Here is a 20,042-nt window from a genome sequence, read left to right as displayed (position 1 = left end):
TTTCATTTGGGGTGATCCCTAGGCTCCTATGATTTGAGTTCACTATCCCACTGTCCTAACCATGGGCATAGCCAGGATTTTTGTTGTCGGGGCAGGCCTTAGGTTGGGGGGGGACAGAACCTCAGTTTGCTATGTATTTCTATCGATTTAGGGGGGGGGGAGATGCCTCTCCCTGCCCCCCTTGGCTACGTCCATGGTCCTAACTCGCGAAGAAAATAAAGCGTGCTGCTGCCCTAGGAGGAGCGTTGGGCACCAGCCTCTTCTGCCCGTTTGCTCTCGCTCTCCCGTCTCTGGGAGGAGGAGGCTTGGGAAGCCGCAAGCTCCTTTGTCTGAGGGGAGAAGGAGATTCACCCTCTCCCCCAACCCGCCCCGTGGGGCTACTTCGGTACCCGATAACCTAGAACCACCTGGCGCAAGACGAGACGGAGCCCACCAGCGGGAAACGAAAGAGCAAGCGGGGCTGCCTGGAGAGCTTCGGTTTCGGTGCGCAGTGGCGCCAAAGTGAGCAGCAGCAGCAGCAGCAGCAGCAGTGCGCGCTGAGGGAATTTCTCCCCGTCCGCACTTGAGGGGCGCTTTCGGTTCTCCTCAGCCTCTCGCGCTCGGCTGACCAGAGCTGGGGGAGGTAGGGAGGCGCGTGTGCGCGCCGCGCCCGAGGCCACCTTCCAGCGCGCACGTGGATCCTCCCGCCCCCCTCCTCCTCCCGGCTCGCCTTCTCTCGCCAGGGTGGCGCGCGCGCGCGCGCACACACACACACACACAGCAGCTGTTCCTTTCCAACGGCCGGGTGGCAGCGGCGCGCCGAGGAAGCGGCCAATAGCCAGGCCCGCCCCGCCCGGCTCCCCGCCCCCCTTTGCTGGAGGGAGGGCGGAGCAGCGGGAGTTGGGGAGGTCGCGCCTGGCGGCTTTTTAGAGGAAAGCCAAAGGCGGCGGGAGGCAGCAGAGTCGCCTGAGGCTGGGCCCTGGTGTTTTTCTTGCTCCGGCTGCTGTGGTCGCTGCTGCCACCTTCTCCGCCTCCTCGTGAACAGCGTCTACCTCAAGGCAGCTCCCGACGCCTCCTGCCTACCTGGAGGGCAAGGAAAGAGCTGACAAGCGAGAGAGACAGGGGAGAAATATAAAACAGGGGAGTCGCTGCGGAAGGTGGGAGAAGTTGGCTGGAAGTGAGCGGCACTCGCAAAGCCCACCCAACTCGCCGCGGAGTCTCCCCCCCTTCTTTTTTTGTACTTTCTTTTCCACCACCGCCACCAGCAGCCCTTGCTTGCGCGGGGCTTGTAGCTAGAGGAGAGCGGCATAGTTTTGGAAGATGCACACGACGCAGAAAGATACCACGTACACCAAGATCTTCGTCGGGGGTCTCCCCTACCACACCACGGACTCCAGCCTGCGCAAGTACTTCGAGGTGTTCGGGGAGATCGAGGAAGCCGTGGTCATCACCGACAGGCAAACGGGCAAATCCCGGGGATACGGATTTGTAAGTGCGAAGGACGCGGGGATGGGTGGCTCGTGTAACGTGGGGGTGTGCGGGCGCGCCTGGAAAGCGGCTAATAACGCAGCTACCTAAACCCAACTGGCAGGAGGCGGGAGGTGGGAAAGGGGAAAAGGGAGACGCTCGGCGATATTTTTGGATATCGCGTCGTCGTCCTCTCAAAAAATTTAAAAGCGTGGAGGAGGAGGGGAAGCGTGATCGTCAGGCGACTGGGATGGGTAAAGCAGGTGAGCCAACTGAACTTCCTGGAAGTTAAGTAAAACTTGTTGTGAGCAACGGATTGGAAAAGCAGCTGTCTGATAGGCGCAATAAATACTGACATGAACTACGAGGTGTCTCCTTTTCCCCTGTCGACGGGATTGTGTGTTTTGACCACTTCTTTCTTTTCTAGAAGGTAAGAAAAGGAAAGAAAACCCTAGGGTGGGGTGGGGGGAAGCTGTGCTGTGCCCTTCAGATGAGATTTGCATCATAACTTGCATATGAAAAGTTGCTAGTGAAATTTTGGCATCCGATGGAGCCAGCTGGTTACAGGCTGATATGACACGTTTGTATTTTTATCTGCTGCAGCACATGCTACTGTGTCAGTGGGTGTTTGGTGCCTGCAAAATTCCAATTCCGTGCTCTGGGAAATGGCAAACGCTTCAAATATAGCCTGATTTTTGTGTGAGAGTAATTTGACAAAAAAACAAAACAAAAGACAAAACACCCACAACAACCCTAAAGTTGCTGTGTTGTTATAGTAGTAGCGCTTTCATTTGGGTTAGTTCTGAGAGAGCCTGTTGGAAACGGTGTTCCATTTCACATTGCACCAGCGTACTGTACTATATGAGTCGTGTCAAATACATGAGTTCTGATATCCTGCGCTGTTTATTGTCAAGGTAACCATGGCTGACAGAGCTGCTGCCGAAAGGGCCTGCAAAGATCCTAACCCAATCATTGATGGCAGAAAGGCTAATGTGAACCTAGCATACCTAGGAGCAAAACCAAGGATAATGCAGCCAGGTAAGAACAGTCTCTGTCCTCCCTACCTGGCTTCTTATCAGCCGAGCAGAGAATGAAAACTTATACAGTGGTGCCCCGCTAGACGAATGCCTTGCTAGACGAATGCCTCGCTAGACGAAAGGCATTCGCTAGCAGAAGGCTTCCCCGCAAGACGAAAAAGTCAATGGGGCTGCCTTGCAAGACAATTTTTTTTTTCCGTCACGAAAACCGCTTTCTGCCTTGGTGCTTCGCTGGACGAAAAAATCGCTAGACGAAGACACTCGCAGAACGAATTATTTTCGTCTAGCGAGGCACCACTGTAACCTTATCCTTGAGCATAAAGCCATGGGGTCTCCTATGACTGTTTGTGGTGGGAGACATAAGATACTTCCATGAGGGTTATATGCTGGAGCTGTGGAAGTAATCCACTACTTCCAAAAGCTATGCAGTGGCAGGGCTTATTCTCCTGTGAGTGTACACACAAAACAGGCAAACACACTTCACTATCTAAGAGGAAAATGGAAAAGGGGCTTTCCTTGGTAAAATATTTTTGAATATCCATTTGTCTGGATCTGCTAGTCATTGTGCACATCAGTTGTGTTTGCAGGGAGCCTTACACGTTCCCTCACAAAACAAATGTTTTGGTAAGACGTTTCCCAGAAATAGGGGTATGAGTTCAGAAACCACTGCCTTGAAGTATAATTTGTATATGTGCTGAAAATGTGCATTATTGACATTTTCCTCATATTAAAAACTTGCACCTTGGTCCTGTGTAAGCTTACTTTTAGTTATGTCTCACTGATGCATTGTTTCCCAAATAAATGTGCATAGGATTATAGCCTTTATGTGCATAAATAGTAGATACATAGGACTAGGTACAACTCAATATTTTTCTGTATGTTTTGAGTGGTACATTACTTAAACGAATGTCCTCCTTTGGAAACTTTAAGCACATTAAAACAGGGGCACCATTGTTTATTGGAGATGAATTCTGCTATTTTATATGAATATAAATTTCTGGGTCTGAAACCACCTGTTTCCAAGAGGACATGCTGGATGGCTTACTTCACAATGTGCTCCTGTAATGTTGGACATATATAAATTTAATAAATAATTTAAAAATAGTGCAAATGCGCACCTGCTACATGGTGCAATAGGGTGACGGCATTGGCAGTTAACCTAGTCACTTGCCGCCATCTCTGGCAGATGGCTGCCAACTTTTTTGTCCGGTCTAAGCAGAAGTGACCACCTAGAATGGCTTCCAATTATTTGTGAGGCCGAATTCCCATTTTGCATTTACAGAAACATACTTTCCCATGTTGATAAGAAAAAAACAGAGTGTATTATGGGCTTCATTGTTTTGCTGAACTCAGTATTGGTATTCATGGGATAAAAAGCTACTTGGCTTTGTTTTCTAAGTAAAGGTTGGGGATAACGTGGGCTGAATCTGAGCTACAGTTTAACCTTGGAAGCTGTCCTTAGTACCAGAGCTCAGCCTTCAAATGTGTGCATAATATTTTTTACAGTCAGCCGCCACACATCTCCATATGTGGAATTAGTGCAGCGGGTTCCAGCGTAATGCTTCTGATTTTAGAAGTTAAAAGGCTAGAGATTTTTATTTAGGGCTATTAAGGGAATGTGAACAATTGGCATAGTAACTACCAGGTTCCTAAAATCCAGTGGCTGAGCTTCAACAGAATTTCATGCTCCCTCTGACCCACCAGTCCGTTCTTATGAACCTCTTCCACTGAAAGCATTAAGGGTTGTTTTATCCCATTGTCCCAAACATCTCCATTTTAACCATCCTATTACCACCAGTGGGTCCTTGATAGTGAAATTGTGTAGAAACCATTCTGAACTAATCGGTTAACAAGGTGGCTAACATGGTTGTAATGTTACAGTAACTCCTTATTTATCTGAGGTACCAAGCAACTGCTTTTTTGTTTTGGATGATCTTGTTTACACATTGGAATCCATAGGAAATATCCCATAACTCTTAATGGGAATGTATGTGAGCCTCCGTTACTTATCTACAGTGCCTCAGTTCAGACATCATGCCAAACCATGCAGTTGTCCAGTAAACCAGAGGTGGAAACCTCGATTTTGAAGTGGGTTTGTGAACTGTAATTTGTACTAACTATGAATTGGCACAGTCTATATAAATTGACATATCATAGTTGCTGCTGCCCTGTAGAATCAGCTTATAAAAGTGAGTACTGAGAAGATGGTAAACACAGGTAGCCAAACGATGTGTTTAAATACTTGAGTAAACAGTGATAAATCAGACCAGACCATTTCAGATATAACACTAAACCATCCGTTAGTACTATGCGAATAAGAAATGAGCCTCTGCCTCTTCACTCCCTTGTCATCTGGTATGGCCACAAGCAGGAGATTGAAAGCCTCCATGCCATGTTTGAGCAGAAGTGAAGCTCAGCTTCTGTACTCCCTTATCAGTTTATTGTTATGCCCAAACTCAAAAAGGGGGTGGGGCTCTGGTTAGTTTAGACCAGGCATCCCCAAACTTGGCCCTCCAGCTGTTTTGGGACTACAATTCCCATCATCCCTGACCACTGGTCCTGTTAGCTAGGGAGTTGTAGTCCCAAAACAGCTGGAGGGCCAAGTTTGGGGATGCCTGGTTTAGACTGTGGTTTGTATAATCAAGCCGGGATCAAACCAGCCTGGTGCAGTGAATCAGCTGTGAATCATGGTTAGGAGATCAGGAGTGTGCAACTGACTTGCAAGTTCCCCCCTCACTCTTGCCAGAATGCCTCTCACTTCCATGGTTTGTTTTAACAGTGTGATGTTATCTCTGCATCAGCATTGTCTGGATTATCTTGATTAGTGTTGACCATAGGTTTAGTGCCAGTGCAGGTATATAACCCTGTACCATGGTTAACTCAAACCATGAATGGCAATTGAAATTCATACAGGAGAGGGACATGCATCCAAGTTTAGAAGATGGTGAATGTTAAATCTGCTCCAGGCTACAGCAGTTTACCCAGAAGTAATAGCTCATTAATTCTACATCATAATGCTCAAGAGAGAGAAATACTTTTGTACTTTATAAAGCTGGTCTTATCAAGGTATTCAAACCATATGGCATCAGATCACATTTTTTTGTTTGATTTGTTTACCTAAAATCAATACTGCACAGTTTATTAAGACTGTGATCCTATTCACACGACCTGAGAGCAGGCCCCGCTGAATGCAGTGAAACTTACTTCTGAGCATACATGAGTAGGCTTATGCTGTGACATATTCCTCTTCACTGAGAATGATCACAGGGTGGTTGCTAGAATTTTCACATGAAGTAAATGCAATGCTCACCTAGAGAATGTGATGTGTTTTGTTGTTAGGTTTTGCCTTTGGTGTTCAGCAGCTCCACCCAGCATTAATACAGAGGCCTTTTGGGTAAGTCTGCCTTAAGCTCATATTTGGGGGTGGGAACAATGTAGCGTGTACGTCGTTAACGTGACTGTTGGAAATAAAATTATATTTTTCAAATTTCCAGATTAAAAATGCCATCACTTCATTGATAATTCTCTAAATAAATACTATATCCGAGTCAAGTGGTGTAAGATGCATGCCGGCCTTGCACTCAAGCAGCCCCTATGCTCGTAAGATCATGTGGTAAACAAGAAGGTGTGCCTTTTAATAAGCCACTGTGCCCCATACGGTATTTTTCTTCAGGTTGACTCAATGTTATTTATCTCTTTCTAATCTGACAGGGATCGTTTACAGTTAAGATAACTGATGAGAAGGATATGATGATAAGAGGTGGAATAGTTCTGTTTGGAATTAAACTCTGTAACCAGTAGACTCAAACACACAAACCAAGCTAAAATGGTGATTAACGATGCATGTATGTTTTTTTCCTATATAGTCAATAGACATCCGTGTGCTTTTTTATTTATTTATTACAGTAATGAAGTGGTGTTGATAGCTAAACTGTGTGCTTTTATTTATTGAGAGAGCTGTAGTGAAAGTTTTTTTGGTGGTCTTTTCATTTTGGTTTTGTGGAGAAGTGTTGACTTTGCCATGGGGAGCGAAGGGACTTTTTTTTTTCCTCTTGCTTTCAAGCTGTAGCCTGTGACTTCTTTTTTATATTTATTTTTTAACCGTACTTTGTAGTGAGTGCTAAATTTGTGTGGTTTCTTTTTTGATTTCTTTTTTTAAAAAAAAAGAAAAATCAACATTGCTTGCATGTTACAGTTTTGGTTTTGTTCCTTGGGAAGGGTTTGGAGCTCCCTGTATTAACAATGTGCGTCCACGTGCACTTTCCCATTAGATAATTTATATATATATATTTAGCCTTCCGCAGATTTACTTAAACATATGCTATTCCTAAAGTTGCTGTGCATTTTTTTCTACAATTAAGCATCAAAGTTGGAGGTGACATCTGCTTGCTTGAGTGTCTTGTACGCTGTCTCCTCTTTGATTCTTGTTGAGCAAGGCTCGTGACAAAAAGTTAGTTGAATACTTAACAAGGAAAGGAGGGGGGATAAACTTTAAGCATGCATGCTTATTTGAGAATAGCTCTGAAACACTATATATCTTGAAATGAGACATTAGCAACCATGTTACTGACTGCCTAAACAAAGTCCAAAGTATATATTACATTTATTTATTTTTATTTCATAAAATTTATACTCCACTTTATTGTAATAAAAACCTCCAAACTGGTTTGCAAAAAGGTAAAATCAGGAAAAAGTTCCAATACATTAAAACATATTAGATGCTAAAACAGATTAAAATTCATACCAGCATTTCTAAGCATCTGGGTAGGCTTGTCAAAAAAAAGAATGTTATTGGCAGGCGATGAAAAGAATACAGAGAAAGTTTTCCTGCTTGATATCAACAGGCAGGAATTTCCGAAGAGTAGGTACTGCCACACTAAATGATTGAGTTCTTACAAATGTGGAGCAGGTATTTTGTGGCACCTGTAGTGGCATATAACATTCTCCTGGCATTTTATTAAACCAAGAACAGAGCCCAAGAGTCTGCAGGTTTATGGAGCAGAGCTGGGCAGGGTTTTAACCCTTTCCTCTCGCACTGGAGTCTCAATTAAAATGTCCCTCCTCTAGAAGATGCCTTCATTGGCGTCAATGGAAGCTTCCCCACAAACGGTGGGGTTCTTTAATCAAGAACGCAGCATGGGAGGAAAGGGTAACACACACACCCATGCTGCATGCTCTTATCCTGATCACCCCCAGCTGCTATTTACATTTTTTTAAAACTGGAAATGTTAAACATCCAGTTTGTTCTTTAGCTGGTCTATTAAGATGGTTGGGCTAGCAGACACCAGCTAAAGAGACTAACGTCACAGATCCTATACATGCATACTCAGAAAGGAATCCTACTGAGTTTAATGGGACTTACCCATAGGTAAGTGTATGTAGCAGGAGTGGGGAATGGAACCTAGCTAGCGAATCAAATATTTAGATTCCCCCACCTGTAAAAATTGAAATATTCTCACGGATCAGTGGTTATGGCAAGTCCTTCTGAAATCCATTTGCAGGTGCTGTTTTAATCCCAATGGTGAACTCCTTAGTATAGCTGATGCCGGTAGTCTTACTGTGACCACCAGTCAGCTGTCAGCAAGATCCGCTTGCAATGGAATAACTGGGAACTTTTCAAACAAGCTGGCAATTGTTCCATGGTAGGCACCACTGTCCTTACATGTCCTATGATGCTGCATGTGACTGCACATGCGGTATGGTTTGGGATAAAAACTTTGAGGGGCCTGTACTGGACCTACTTAGGCTCATAGGGCTTAGGTTCTCCACCCGTGATTGCAACCTAATTAAAGCCCAATACACAAACAAGATATGTGAGGAAGACTAAGCTGGATATTTCATCAACTGATATAAGGCTTGTTTAGCCAGCACATGATTCTCTCCCCCCCCCAAAAAAAAATATAATTGTGTCCCATCCATTTCTTAAGAGGGTGGAGCAATTCCATGTAAACAGCATTTTGTTTTTATCGAGTCACTTTCTCCGTTAAAGTGAATGCCTTGGTAGTGTGTGTATTGGAGGGAAGACTTATTCTGAATATTAGAGGTCCCCCATTCAACTGGAGTATCTGGAATGAACAAAGACATTCACCTAGCAAAAAAACCTCGCAATCAGATCACAATTGCAGTCAAAGTGACCAGTATATAAACTTAAACACATGTAATTGGAACGTGTAATTGGAATATGCCCTAATACTTCTAAGTAGCCAGGTATCTGAAGAAGTGTGCATGCACACGAAAGCTCATACCAAGAACAAACTTAGTTGGTCTCTAATGTGCTACTGGAAGGATTTTTTGATTTTATATTTTTGTTTTGACTATGGCAGACCAACACAGCTACCTACCTGTAACTAGCCAATCTCAGAAATTGAGTATCTGGATAGTTGCAATCCTGCTGATATTATGTCCCATTAAGGTCTGTGAATATGCATGGATAGCACTGTGCTGTACGTAAAACAATTTTAAAGTAGCTTGTAGGGCTATATTGTAACTGAACGAATAAAAGTCTTACTTGACAGGTTGTGCATATGGTTGAGTTACACTTTAAAATGGATTGAATATGCAACACTGTATTTGAACCAGGGCTTGCCAACCTTTTTGGGCTCATGGGCACCTTTGCAAACTGGAGAAACTGCCATGGGCACCGGACAGACACATTAGCAAATCACACATTGCTAGCCATTATATTGTCCGTAACAGAATGCTTCTTTCAAAACTAACTTCAGTGAGAAAGGGGACCTCATGGGCACCAACAAAGGTCTCTCTCAGCACATGTATGCCTGTGGGCACCCCCCTGGCAACCCTTGATTTAAACATTTTAATTCATTTTTTAAAAGTGTGCTGTGTGTTTTATCACTTTTTCTGTAGTGTGCAAATCTGCAGAATTGTTTTTAAAAAGACCAAGCTGTTCATAAAAAGCCGTCATTAAGTAACTCCCTTACAATGGTCACATAGATTTTCATTTGAAAACAGTGCAAATATATGAGGTGGTAGACGTGATGAATAGTGAGGAAATCAGACCCTGAGTGGGCATTTTGAAAGGTTTTAGTAGGTAAAGGACCCCTGGATGGTTAAGTCCAGTCAAAGGTGACTATGGGGTGCAGCGCTCATCTCTGCTTTCAGGCCGAGGAAGCCGGCGTTTGTCCACTGACAGCTTTCCGGGTCATGTGGCCAGCATGACTAAACTGCTTCTGGCACAACGGAACACTGTGACGAGTGCCAGAGCACATGGAAACACCATTTACCTTTCCACCAGAGCGGTACCTATTTAAGTACTTGCACTGGTGTGCTTTCGAACAGCTAGGTTGGCAGAAGCTGGGGCAGAGCAAGGAGAGCTCACCCTATTGCGCAGACTTGAACTGCTGACCACCTGATCAACAAGCCAAAGAGGCTCAGTGGTTTAGACCACAGCGCCATCCCCACTGTTAGTATGGACGTATAGTATAGTAGTATAGTAATATTTTCCCCCCCCCTTTGGTATTTTACTTTGGGAGGTGCGAAAACACCTCAGACTTCCTTTGTTTTTGAATAGCATTTTTTGCCTAGTGTTACGTTAATAGGTAAATGTCTTAACATTTTATATAAAGGTCATAGTGGTCATAGTGGCTGTCCCTACTAATTTGTAATGAAAGTTTTCTTTCCTGATATTCTGCCATTTCCAGAATACAGGCCATTGGTACCGACAGAAAAGTGAGTGCCTGCTATATTTTGTCCTCAGCTACTGTTAGTAGGACACAGTGTGATTTAAAAGGGTTTAAGCATAGTGAGAGAACCTGGTTATGCTTTCATAACATTTCTTCCCTAGAAAGCCAGAAGTTAGTGCCTTCTGGACTGTCAGTTTCTTCTCCAACTGGTTGTATTTAGTTCAAAAACATTTGCTTAATTCATTTCTTGGAAATCTTAGTATAACTAGAGTGTTGGTTTTGTTCACATAAATTTAGGTACTAGAAACCTATTTTTAATATAAAGCATGATGATCTGGTGATGGCCAGTTTTGAAGTTTTTACTGCCACCATAATTAACTGGTGCTATTTATATATGGTATATGCAGCCTCTTCTGGGATTTTTTTTTTAACAGTGTATACAGTACAGTAGTTTTAAACAGTAACCCACGCCCTTGGGAAACAGAACACAAATGGTTTTATTGGGACCCCAATCTAAATTCAAATGTTTCTCTGGGTAGTACAATGTCCCATAGCGAAGCCATGTGTATTTGTGTCAGAAAAAGAGCACTTAAGTTTGCTTCCATGGACCAAGTTTTGTTTGAAAAAGCCACAGGACATTTTTGTCTGTCGCAAAACAAGAACATAGTCCCAGACAAAAAATAGGGTTTAAAAAAAAACTATTATCTTGGAATATTTTATTTGTCCTAGGCTCTTTTTGGTTTTCAAAATTAAATGTCTGGGCATTGCTGCATCACTGGTTCATTTCTTGTTAGAAAATGTTTATGCACACATGTTACATTGACTGCGACAAATAAGCACTCTGTGTGTAAAATTCAGTTGGTTTTCTTGAGATTTATTTTTATCCCAGGCAAAAATAAAGAACAAAAATGCTAAATTAAGAGATGCCTAACCTGTTGCTCTCCAGGCATTGTTCACTACAACTCCGAGTATTGGCCATGCTAGTTGTGGCTGATGGCACTTGGGGGTCTAACACCTGAGGTTCCCAAGTTAGGCAACCCTTGGAAAGTGGCTGAAATTTGGGGACATTATTTGTTACCTCCACAGTTGTAATGTCCTACATTGTAGGCAGTGCTTTTTTTCTAGAGAAATAGGTGCTGGTACTCACCATGAAGTTGTTACAGTAAGTGCCACACTTTTTAACAATGAAAACAGGCTCCAGTACTGCATACCGTTGAGTACTCCCTGAAAAGCACTGATTGTAGGAATACTTGAAATGAAAAATGTACCAGGAGTGCAACTTTACCCTGAAAGGTTTGGATTATGGGTATGAGAAAAGATTGGCCCTATGGCTCATTGTACCCACTGCAAACCTCATTGTGTGCCTACTAAAAACATTCCTTTCAGTTTATTTGGTCTACAGACCATAAAAAATAGTTACAACTATGGTGTCAAGCCAACCACAGCAGAGAAAAAACACTATACATGCACACAAATTGTACAGTGATACCTCAGTTTTCGAACGGAATCTGTTCCGGAAGACCGTTTGAGTTCCGAAACGTTCAAAAACTCAGTATGGAATCCTCAAAATGGAAAACTCAATACAGAAGCTGTGTTTCATGTTTGACTTCCGAAGCACGTTAGAAAACCAGAGCGTTTACTTCCAGGTTTGCGGCGTTCGAAAACCGAAATGTTCATCAACAGAGACATTCAAAAACTGAGGTGCCACTGTATAAGCATTTAACAGAATACCTGAACAATCAGAAATACTTTTTAAAAGCAATTTTGACTCTGGATACATTGAGGAACTTGGCTATATTATTTAAAACCTTGGAGTTACAGTCTGCCATTAAAATTGAAACATAAAATTAAACTTCATTCCCCAAGTATAGAGAAAATATTGGTGAGACTTGTATCCACCCTGTTGCTTGTAACCAAGGATTTCAACTTGTGCAGCAGAACTCTCCCCACTCCATGGGTCCCTATAAAAATTGCAGTGTAGATAGGAAAATATGGGCAACTTTTTGACTGAAATGCTTTTGCAAGGACAAACTTTCAAATGCCTAAGTAACCTGGTACTGTAAATCAATCTTCCATAATAGCTGATAGCAAAGCATTGAACCCACCCATTGAAAATGATTTCCTGTATCTTGGAATATTTAATGTTGCAAAATAGCTGGCCTTAGATTTAAAAGATACAGTGGTGAGCAAATCCCATTTGCCAGAGCTAATATATTTTGCAAGTTAAGATCTGGAAGTCTCTGTTTAATGCTGCTGGTCGCTTTTTCTAACTTTCTGAGTACTTGTGCTATCTTCAATTTAAAAGAAGGTGGAAAGGACACTGGGCCAACCAATTTACGTTATTTCCTGGAATGTGTAAGGATAACATAACAATTCGTGCTTCTGTGTTACATGCAGCTGCTGAGGAAAGGGCCAGTTTTTCTTACCAATGTTTTTACCTGGTGTGCAGTCCTATGCAAGTCTACTCAGAAGTAAGCCCTGTTTAGATCAGTGTAATTCACTCCCAGGTGAATGTGTGTAGGTGAGCAGCTTATAAAAACATACATGATTTTATCAGTAATGAAATGCTTTTGAATTCAAGCCTTGATATCAGTGGTGAAATGTTTGTGCTTTTATGAATGACTATCAGTGACTTACCAGAAAACTCTCATTCTTTTGTTTTTATTTACATTTGTCTAAGACTTTATGTGCTTCTATTGAAAATGCTTCCATTGTGATCAGTAGGGACAAAATAGGGCTTAATATAAGCTATCTTTTTTTTAAAAAAAGTGGATTTGAGTTTCCACAAAGCTTCCTCTACCAGTTTTAAGCAATTATACTGAGTGCAGTTGGGGGCTTGGAATGAATAACATGTGATCAAATATAGTATTGTGAGTGATATAAGTAAAAACAACAACAAACTGCTCCTTTTCCCTTATGGGGTACCCAAGAGCCCATATAGAGTCCTTTTGTAGGAGAAAATAACAGAGACCAACCAGAAAATATTGAGAAGCAAAGCAGCTAGTAAGCCTGATCTTTATTAACTGTTGCAACAGGGTGCTCCCCCACACGCAGGAGAGAGCAGGAGGACCCAGAGTCATGCGTACAAGCCCTTATATAGACATTTTAAATTGCCCGCCCTGGAGTCCAAGACCACCCCTAGAAACATCATACATACATCACAGAAGGGATGTAGCCCAAGACCACCCCCAAGATACATCATACCTACATCACAGAAAAGGCCACCTACAACAGAAATCTGAGTGGCAAGTTACCTGAATGCATTATCTGGGTTTCGGCCACTCTTTTGTTATTAGAACTACTTAATTCCTGAATCTAGGTCACAGGCTCACACCCTGTTCATATCTTGAATGTGCCCTTAAGACAGGATTTGAGGAAAGAGAAAATGGGGAGGTTTCCCACTTCGACCTTGCAGAGAAATATTGAGTTCAATTTGCTCAGGACCTAATCTGTGGGGTTTCAGACATGTGGTTTATATACAGTTATGAACATTTAATTTATATATATATGACCTTAAAATTCTTATAACAGTGAGTAAAACGTCTGATTTAATGGGCACCTATGAATTGTTGAATGAAACGTTCAAAATATTATGCAAGTATACAATATCTTTCACAGTAATTAAAGTTTGTGATTATAGGGTAGATTCAAAGGACTATTTTGAAGGGTTTTTTTAAGGGGACACCTGTGATATAATAAGGCTATTCCTGCTTCAGCCCTGAATGAAACATGTTAGCTACCTCATTAATAATCTGGGTACAAAACCAAAACATAGACTATTAAATTTTGATACAAACTGTTTTGTGGCAGATGTATTTATGTTTTCTAAATTATCTTTCCATTTTCAGTGTCTTGTATGTCTGTACAGACTTGTCCACAATATTATATGATACAAGTTATTATTGCTTAGATTGCTTACCAAGTTTATTCAGCAGCAGTTACTTCTGAGTAAATCTGTATAGAATCAGACAACTCATAGGAAATCCAAAGCACACTTGCTTAAAAGCAAACCACTGAATAAGGTATCTGAAGAAGTGTGCATGCACACGAAAGCTCATACCAAGAACAAACTTAGTTGGTCTCTAAGGTGCTACTGGAAGAATTTTTTATTTTATTTTTATTTTGTTTTTACTGAATAAGTTTATGGGTTTGTGGCACGATCCTATGCATATTTCCTCAAAAGCTAGTCTTACTGTATTCAGCAAGGCTTACTCCTCCTAAGCAAGAGGTTTGTGGTATTAATGCTTATTTCTAGTACACCCAAAGTAAAACTATCTCCTTTCAATGAAGAAATCTAGAACAGTTTCAGTTGTTCCTACCAATACATATACCAAACAATAAGTTCAAAATAACACTCCTAAAGCCACTGAATAAGATGCCTCTGCAGCATAATGGGAAACTGCTCTTTAACCTTTTGACCTTGCTGGGCATAAAAGGAGCTAGCATTTCAGTATCATGACAATCTCTGCATGCTGGCCTTTCAACAGATGGAAGTTTACTTTGGCCTTATAAAGTCATTTTGCTCAGCTGGAAGCCCTTGTCGCATGACAGATGATCAAAAATAGACCCACTGCAGCTTGTCCTGTCAATCACCACGTGCAAAATGGCATAATAGAGGGGCGCCTGCAAGGAGTTCATGCATATTGTAAACCAAGAGGTTCTAAAAGGATAGTGTTTCATAATTCTCCACCTGTTAGTTGCTTGGCTTTAAAAGAAACAAGTTACAAGAGCTTAAGTAGGAGTGCATTGATGTATGCGTCTCCCTTCTTTACAAGGATACGGGAGCCATGATGACTGTAGAGAAAGATAGAGGGTTGTTTGTTGTTTTAGTTTGTTCTCTTTTCAACCAATATTATAAACTGAACTTCACCATGATTGCTAAGACCGTCTTCTCTGTTAGATTTGACAGAAGCAAACCTCAGGAATAATCTGTTTAAGCAAACAGTATAACAAATCATCTTTTGTGTAGCTTAAAAACATTGCAACAAGAATACAAGTTATTATTTAGATAGGCCTTAGATACACAGAAAGGAGTGGATTCAACATAAAAACTGATAAATCGCTATCACCATTAAAAAATAAATAAATCTGTAAAGGTCATTGATTAAGATTCAGTTTTGTTGCTCTATTCTCATCTGTTTCTCCATGTATCACTAACACTTTGCAGTTCTCCCATCACGGACAGGGGGAGATTGATGATGTAAAATATATATTTTTCTTAGTTAAACTTTTAACATTTCAATGCTTGAGGTGCAGGCATTGAAGGGGGAGTGATAGTTGCTAAACAGGCAATCTTCGCTTTTAACATAGTGGGGGGGGGAATACTTTCCGAAGTTGGCAGCATTCTTCAGCTGAAATTATTTTCTTTCTTGGCAACTTTAAATGAAAAGTAATTTTTATTTAAACATATTCTCATTAATCTTAACTTATATTTATATAGGGTGACCAGGTGGAGCTGACTTGTTGCAACAGCTGGAAAGGAAATCTTTTGACATTGCATGAGACATGAAAGCTTTTATTCTGATCTGGAGCTCTGTGTGTGGCGTTGTGTGTCTGTTGGATCTCATTAGAGTTGCACATCATGTGGATAGGAAGGTTCCCCCGTCCCCATACAGTTTCAGTTGCAGGTCAAAGCTTTGAAGGTGATACTATAATGTAAAAATAATAAATTTTGGGTTTCCTGTGATATGCAGGATCCCTGTGTCTATTTTTATAACAGGTGGAGAACTAAGGATCTGGGTTGCTAGTGGCTAAGGAATGTGAACTGAGGAGTCCATCTTTCAAATATCAGAGAGATATTTCCTTTGGAGTCTTTGGGAAATAATTACTTCAGTTTCAGCCATACATCCACAATGACATTGATCTGCCTTGCAGAGTGGTCTTGTAAGCATTACTGAGATGATACATGAAGCATGTTGCGTACTCAGTATGCTATGTAAATGCTGTGTTTACAAATATCAACATTATAAATCATGGAAGAGACTCCGAGGGTCATCCAGTCCAACCCCCTGCAATTAGCCTGATCAAAATTAGTCTGACTGTACTACTGAGCACGCACACACAAGAAGTAACATTTAATAATGTGGAAGATATAAATAATGTATTTTAAAATGGTGAGGTTGTTCCTCACAAATTATTTTTTTCTGCTTTTGTTAAACACTAGATCTTCCTGAATATAATCCTGCCCCTACCCATTCCAAAGCTATGTCTTGTATAGAAATAAACAAGCTGGCACAAAGCAGGACACACCAGTGGCCAGATTTGTCACAACAGGTTTGACTCTCATGGCCTTAACATTTCCAGAAGTGTGGTGCACATTGTGCCTAGGGACCACTGTTGTGTATTTTAAGGCATCTATGTAGCTTCCCCTCAATGGCCTCTGTGACGGAGTGAATTGCACTATAGTTCCGTTTGAAAAGTGTGATTCTTGCTGTGTTTACCACACTTGTGAACTTCTATTTAAACTCCTTTGTCGCCTGTGTTGTTGGTTTTTTTGGTTTTTTTTTTTAATAAGGGTGACTGTGAGGTTGCAGAGAAATTAATGTGTGCTGGATCTGCATAGCAATTCAAGTAGGTTTGCCACGATACAAAATTGTGACTTATCCTTAGATTCACATGTAACATAACTACAGTTCATGGAGCTAAGAATTTTATAAATGCTCACTAGCTTTGCTTAGCAAGTATTGGGGGTGGGGATCCTGTCACTTCCCGTTGAATTTAAAACCCTTTGTTCTCCAGTCTCATAGCTAGAAATCTCATTTATTCCTTCTTTTAATAGATGTCCTACACATCTCAAGGTCCCTCTAAGTATTTAAAATTATTAGTAAATCGACACTAACACTGTGACACTGTGGTGATTATTATGTTCTGATTTTAGTAAGACCTTTACCTTTTGGCTCTTGCTTAGACGATCAATTTGTCCATCGAAATTGGTTATTGTGGCAACCCTATGCGTATAACAACAACTAAATTTGAGTTTGTTTTTAAGTTCTGAAACTGGAAGTAAGATTTACTTGTGAGATCTAACTTTCGTCTTCTGTCTTTCAACAGGATCCCTGCTCATTATGTATATCCACAAGCTTTTGTGCAGCCAGGAGTAGTCATTCCACATGTCCAGCCTACAGCAGCTGCTGCCTCCACCACACCTTACCTTGACTACACTGGAGCCGCATATGCTCAGTATTCAGCTGCAGCAGCAGCTGCTGCTGCTGCAGCCTATGACCAGTATCCCTACGCAGCATCCCCAGCTGCTGCAGGATATGTCACAGCCGGGGGTTATGGCTATGCAGTCCAGCAACCAATCACTGCAGCGGCACCTGGGACAGCTGCAGCAGCTGCTGCTGCTTTCAGCCAATACCAGCCACAACAGCTGCAAACAGACCGTATGCAATAGCGGATGGACTTGTGAAGAAAGTTCTGTTTCTTACTCTTCCTATATTTTTACCTTGAAGCCTTCCAATAGAAATAGTTACAAAAGAGGCAATTAACCTTAACCAATCCAGCTTTAAGGAAAGCTACAATGCAATAGTGTATTACTACAAAAACAGATTCCACTGTCTTTGTACAGCATGCATCCATATCATGGGTGGTATTGTAGGGTGGGTATCGTAATATCAGTCCAAGCATCATCCCTATCATGAAAGGATGGCAGACATAACAAAAAGCTTATATTTAAAAAAAAAAAAAAACAGTAAAAGATGCATTTTACATTATCAGGGAAAAAAGTCCAGGTGAGCAATATGTAGCCTGTATCAAGTTGAAGACTATTATTTAAATGTTGAAAGCACTGACTGTCATTACTACTTTTCATTATGGCCTACAGAACTTTGTTTGAATGAGTAAGAAAAATGCTTTCTGACTATCTCTTAATGGGCATCGAACAAACTAAGGAACGTGGCCTTTTTTTGGGGGGGGGGGGGTTGGGGGAAAAGGTGGACAGGCACCAAAGTTATTTTCTCATCTGTCCTCTGTGTGAATGGGACTATGGAGCAAGTGATGTGGAATTAATGGGCGCAACAGCTGTACAGACAATCAATAACACAGACCGATCTGGAAAGAACACATCACTTGTGCTCATTTGATGAGCTTGTCACATTCTAATCCCTCTCTCCATCCTGTTTCACTTTTAGGAAACTTTGACTGCTGGTGTCAGCTATTCTGATTCTGAAATAGGATCAGCTCTTTACTACAACAGCCTTCTCCTTTTATTTATTGTATCTATTCATGGCTTGCGAATAAAGGCAGGAAGAAATTTGCTGAATTTAAACCTTTAAGAACTGTGTTAAGGGATTTTTTTAAAAAAATGATTTATATACAATTTAATACCTATTTAAAATATTTATTGGGGAAAAAGCATAGGTCTCTCATGAGATGGCTTGTTGAGATTGCAGTTCTTCAAGGGTTAATGCTAAGTGGGTTATATTGTGCCTTAATTGTAATGCTATTTAAAGATATATTTATTTTGAAAGTTGTACTATGCTGCACTCTAAAGAAAACAACTTTAGATGTGAAACTGTAAAATTATGTATTCATCTCATGGTATAAGTTATTTAGTAGGTTTAGCTATAGTATACGAAATATTAACCTAATCAACTAAAATGCTGACATGGGTTTATTTAAATTCTGTTAGTACTCTTTTTATAAGGGTACTTTCAATACTTTTTTTAAAAAAAGATTTTGATCTTAAAAATGCTAGTTTCATGCTTTTCCCGCGATCACCTTAACCATAAACCTGTTTTCTTGGAAGAAAGCTCTTGATTTCACTGGAACATTCCCCCAAGAAATCAAGGATTGGGTTATAAAGCTATAACACTCTACACACTTGCTCAGGAGGTAAGGCCCAAATAATGCATTACTGTTGTGCTGATAGGAACTGTTTCTGTGGTCTGGCCACACACCTCACCAATAATGCCTGCAAATGGGAACCTTGTAGATCAGGTGAGTGATGTGGGAATTGACCATGTGACTGTTACAATGTGATGGGTTCCTAATTATAGAAAGTATTGGTAACACACAGGACTGGGCAACACAGAAACAACTCCTGTGTCACAGGGGTAATATCTAAATGGGACTAAGTCCCTTTCCTCTGAACTTAATGAGACTTAGTTTGAACTAGATAAATGGAATACTGAACCTGAAGCTCCATTTTTAGATGTGCTATGTGGAAATAAACTCCCATGAAATTATCCACATAGTGTGTTATGGGTAGGTTGTCAGAATTTCCTCCTATCAAGAAAGGGGTAGTTTTTTCCACTTTTCATCTCTTTGTAGATCAACTTTAATTCCTTTGCTAGGAAACGCTGCTTTACATTGTCCTGTGAAACTGCAATAACTTGCAATTTTTATTCTTGACCTAAAAATGGAATTTAATATTTTACACTGTATTGGAAATCTTTTTATACTTGAACAATTTCGTACAAGGGAAGACAGGATAGCATTTTTATGGACTTTATCCAATGTCACTGGATTTATTTTAAGTATTTTGAGTACTAGCCAGTGTTATATAAGGTAGATAACATGACTCTCATGTGCATGTTATTTATTATGTATATTGCTTTATAATGTTTCAAATCTTCTAATCTATACACTTGTATTAAAAAAATAAAAATATTGTTGAATCCAACCTATTTAGTTTTGCCAAAAAAAAAAAGTTTCTTGCCATATCAAGATACCTCTATGTGTTTCTAAAGTTCCTCGGTTTGTGAGAAGAGCAAGTTCAGTGATTTCAAAGATGCACATCAAAAGGCAACTGAAGCATTGCCTGGGTTGTTCAGTATTGTACAGTATTGTGAAGGCTCAGTCGAGTACTGCTTCATATGATACATAATTAACTTGTGGAATTTATTATACAATACAAAATGTGACAGTAGCACCACACGGTAAAGGTAAAGGACCCCTGACAGTTAAGTCCAGTCACGAA

General features: G+C 41.0%; 1 protein-coding gene across 1 annotated transcript; it reads left to right on the top strand.

Annotated features, from left to right (window-relative positions):
- The first annotated feature begins 801 nt into the window (after window positions 1-801).
- On the top strand, window positions 802-19,745 carry RBM24 (RNA binding motif protein 24). The gene is made up of 4 exons (XM_033154613.1): window positions 802-1,467; window positions 2,361-2,484; window positions 5,823-5,877; window positions 17,174-19,745. The coding sequence occupies exons 1-4, from the start codon at window positions 1,300-1,302 to the stop codon at window positions 17,514-17,516; spliced, it is 690 nt and encodes a 229-aa protein (XP_033010504.1). The 5' UTR covers window positions 802-1,299; the 3' UTR covers window positions 17,517-19,745.
- Window positions 19,746-20,042: the final 297 nt, after the last annotated feature.

This window comes from Lacerta agilis, chromosome 7 (genome assembly GCF_009819535.1).
Source record: "Lacerta agilis isolate rLacAgi1 chromosome 7, rLacAgi1.pri, whole genome shotgun sequence".
NCBI classification, from domain to species: domain Eukaryota; kingdom Metazoa; phylum Chordata; class Lepidosauria; order Squamata; family Lacertidae; genus Lacerta; species Lacerta agilis.
Note: the sequence above shows the minus strand (reverse complement) of the source record. Positions and strands in the feature narration are given on the sequence as shown.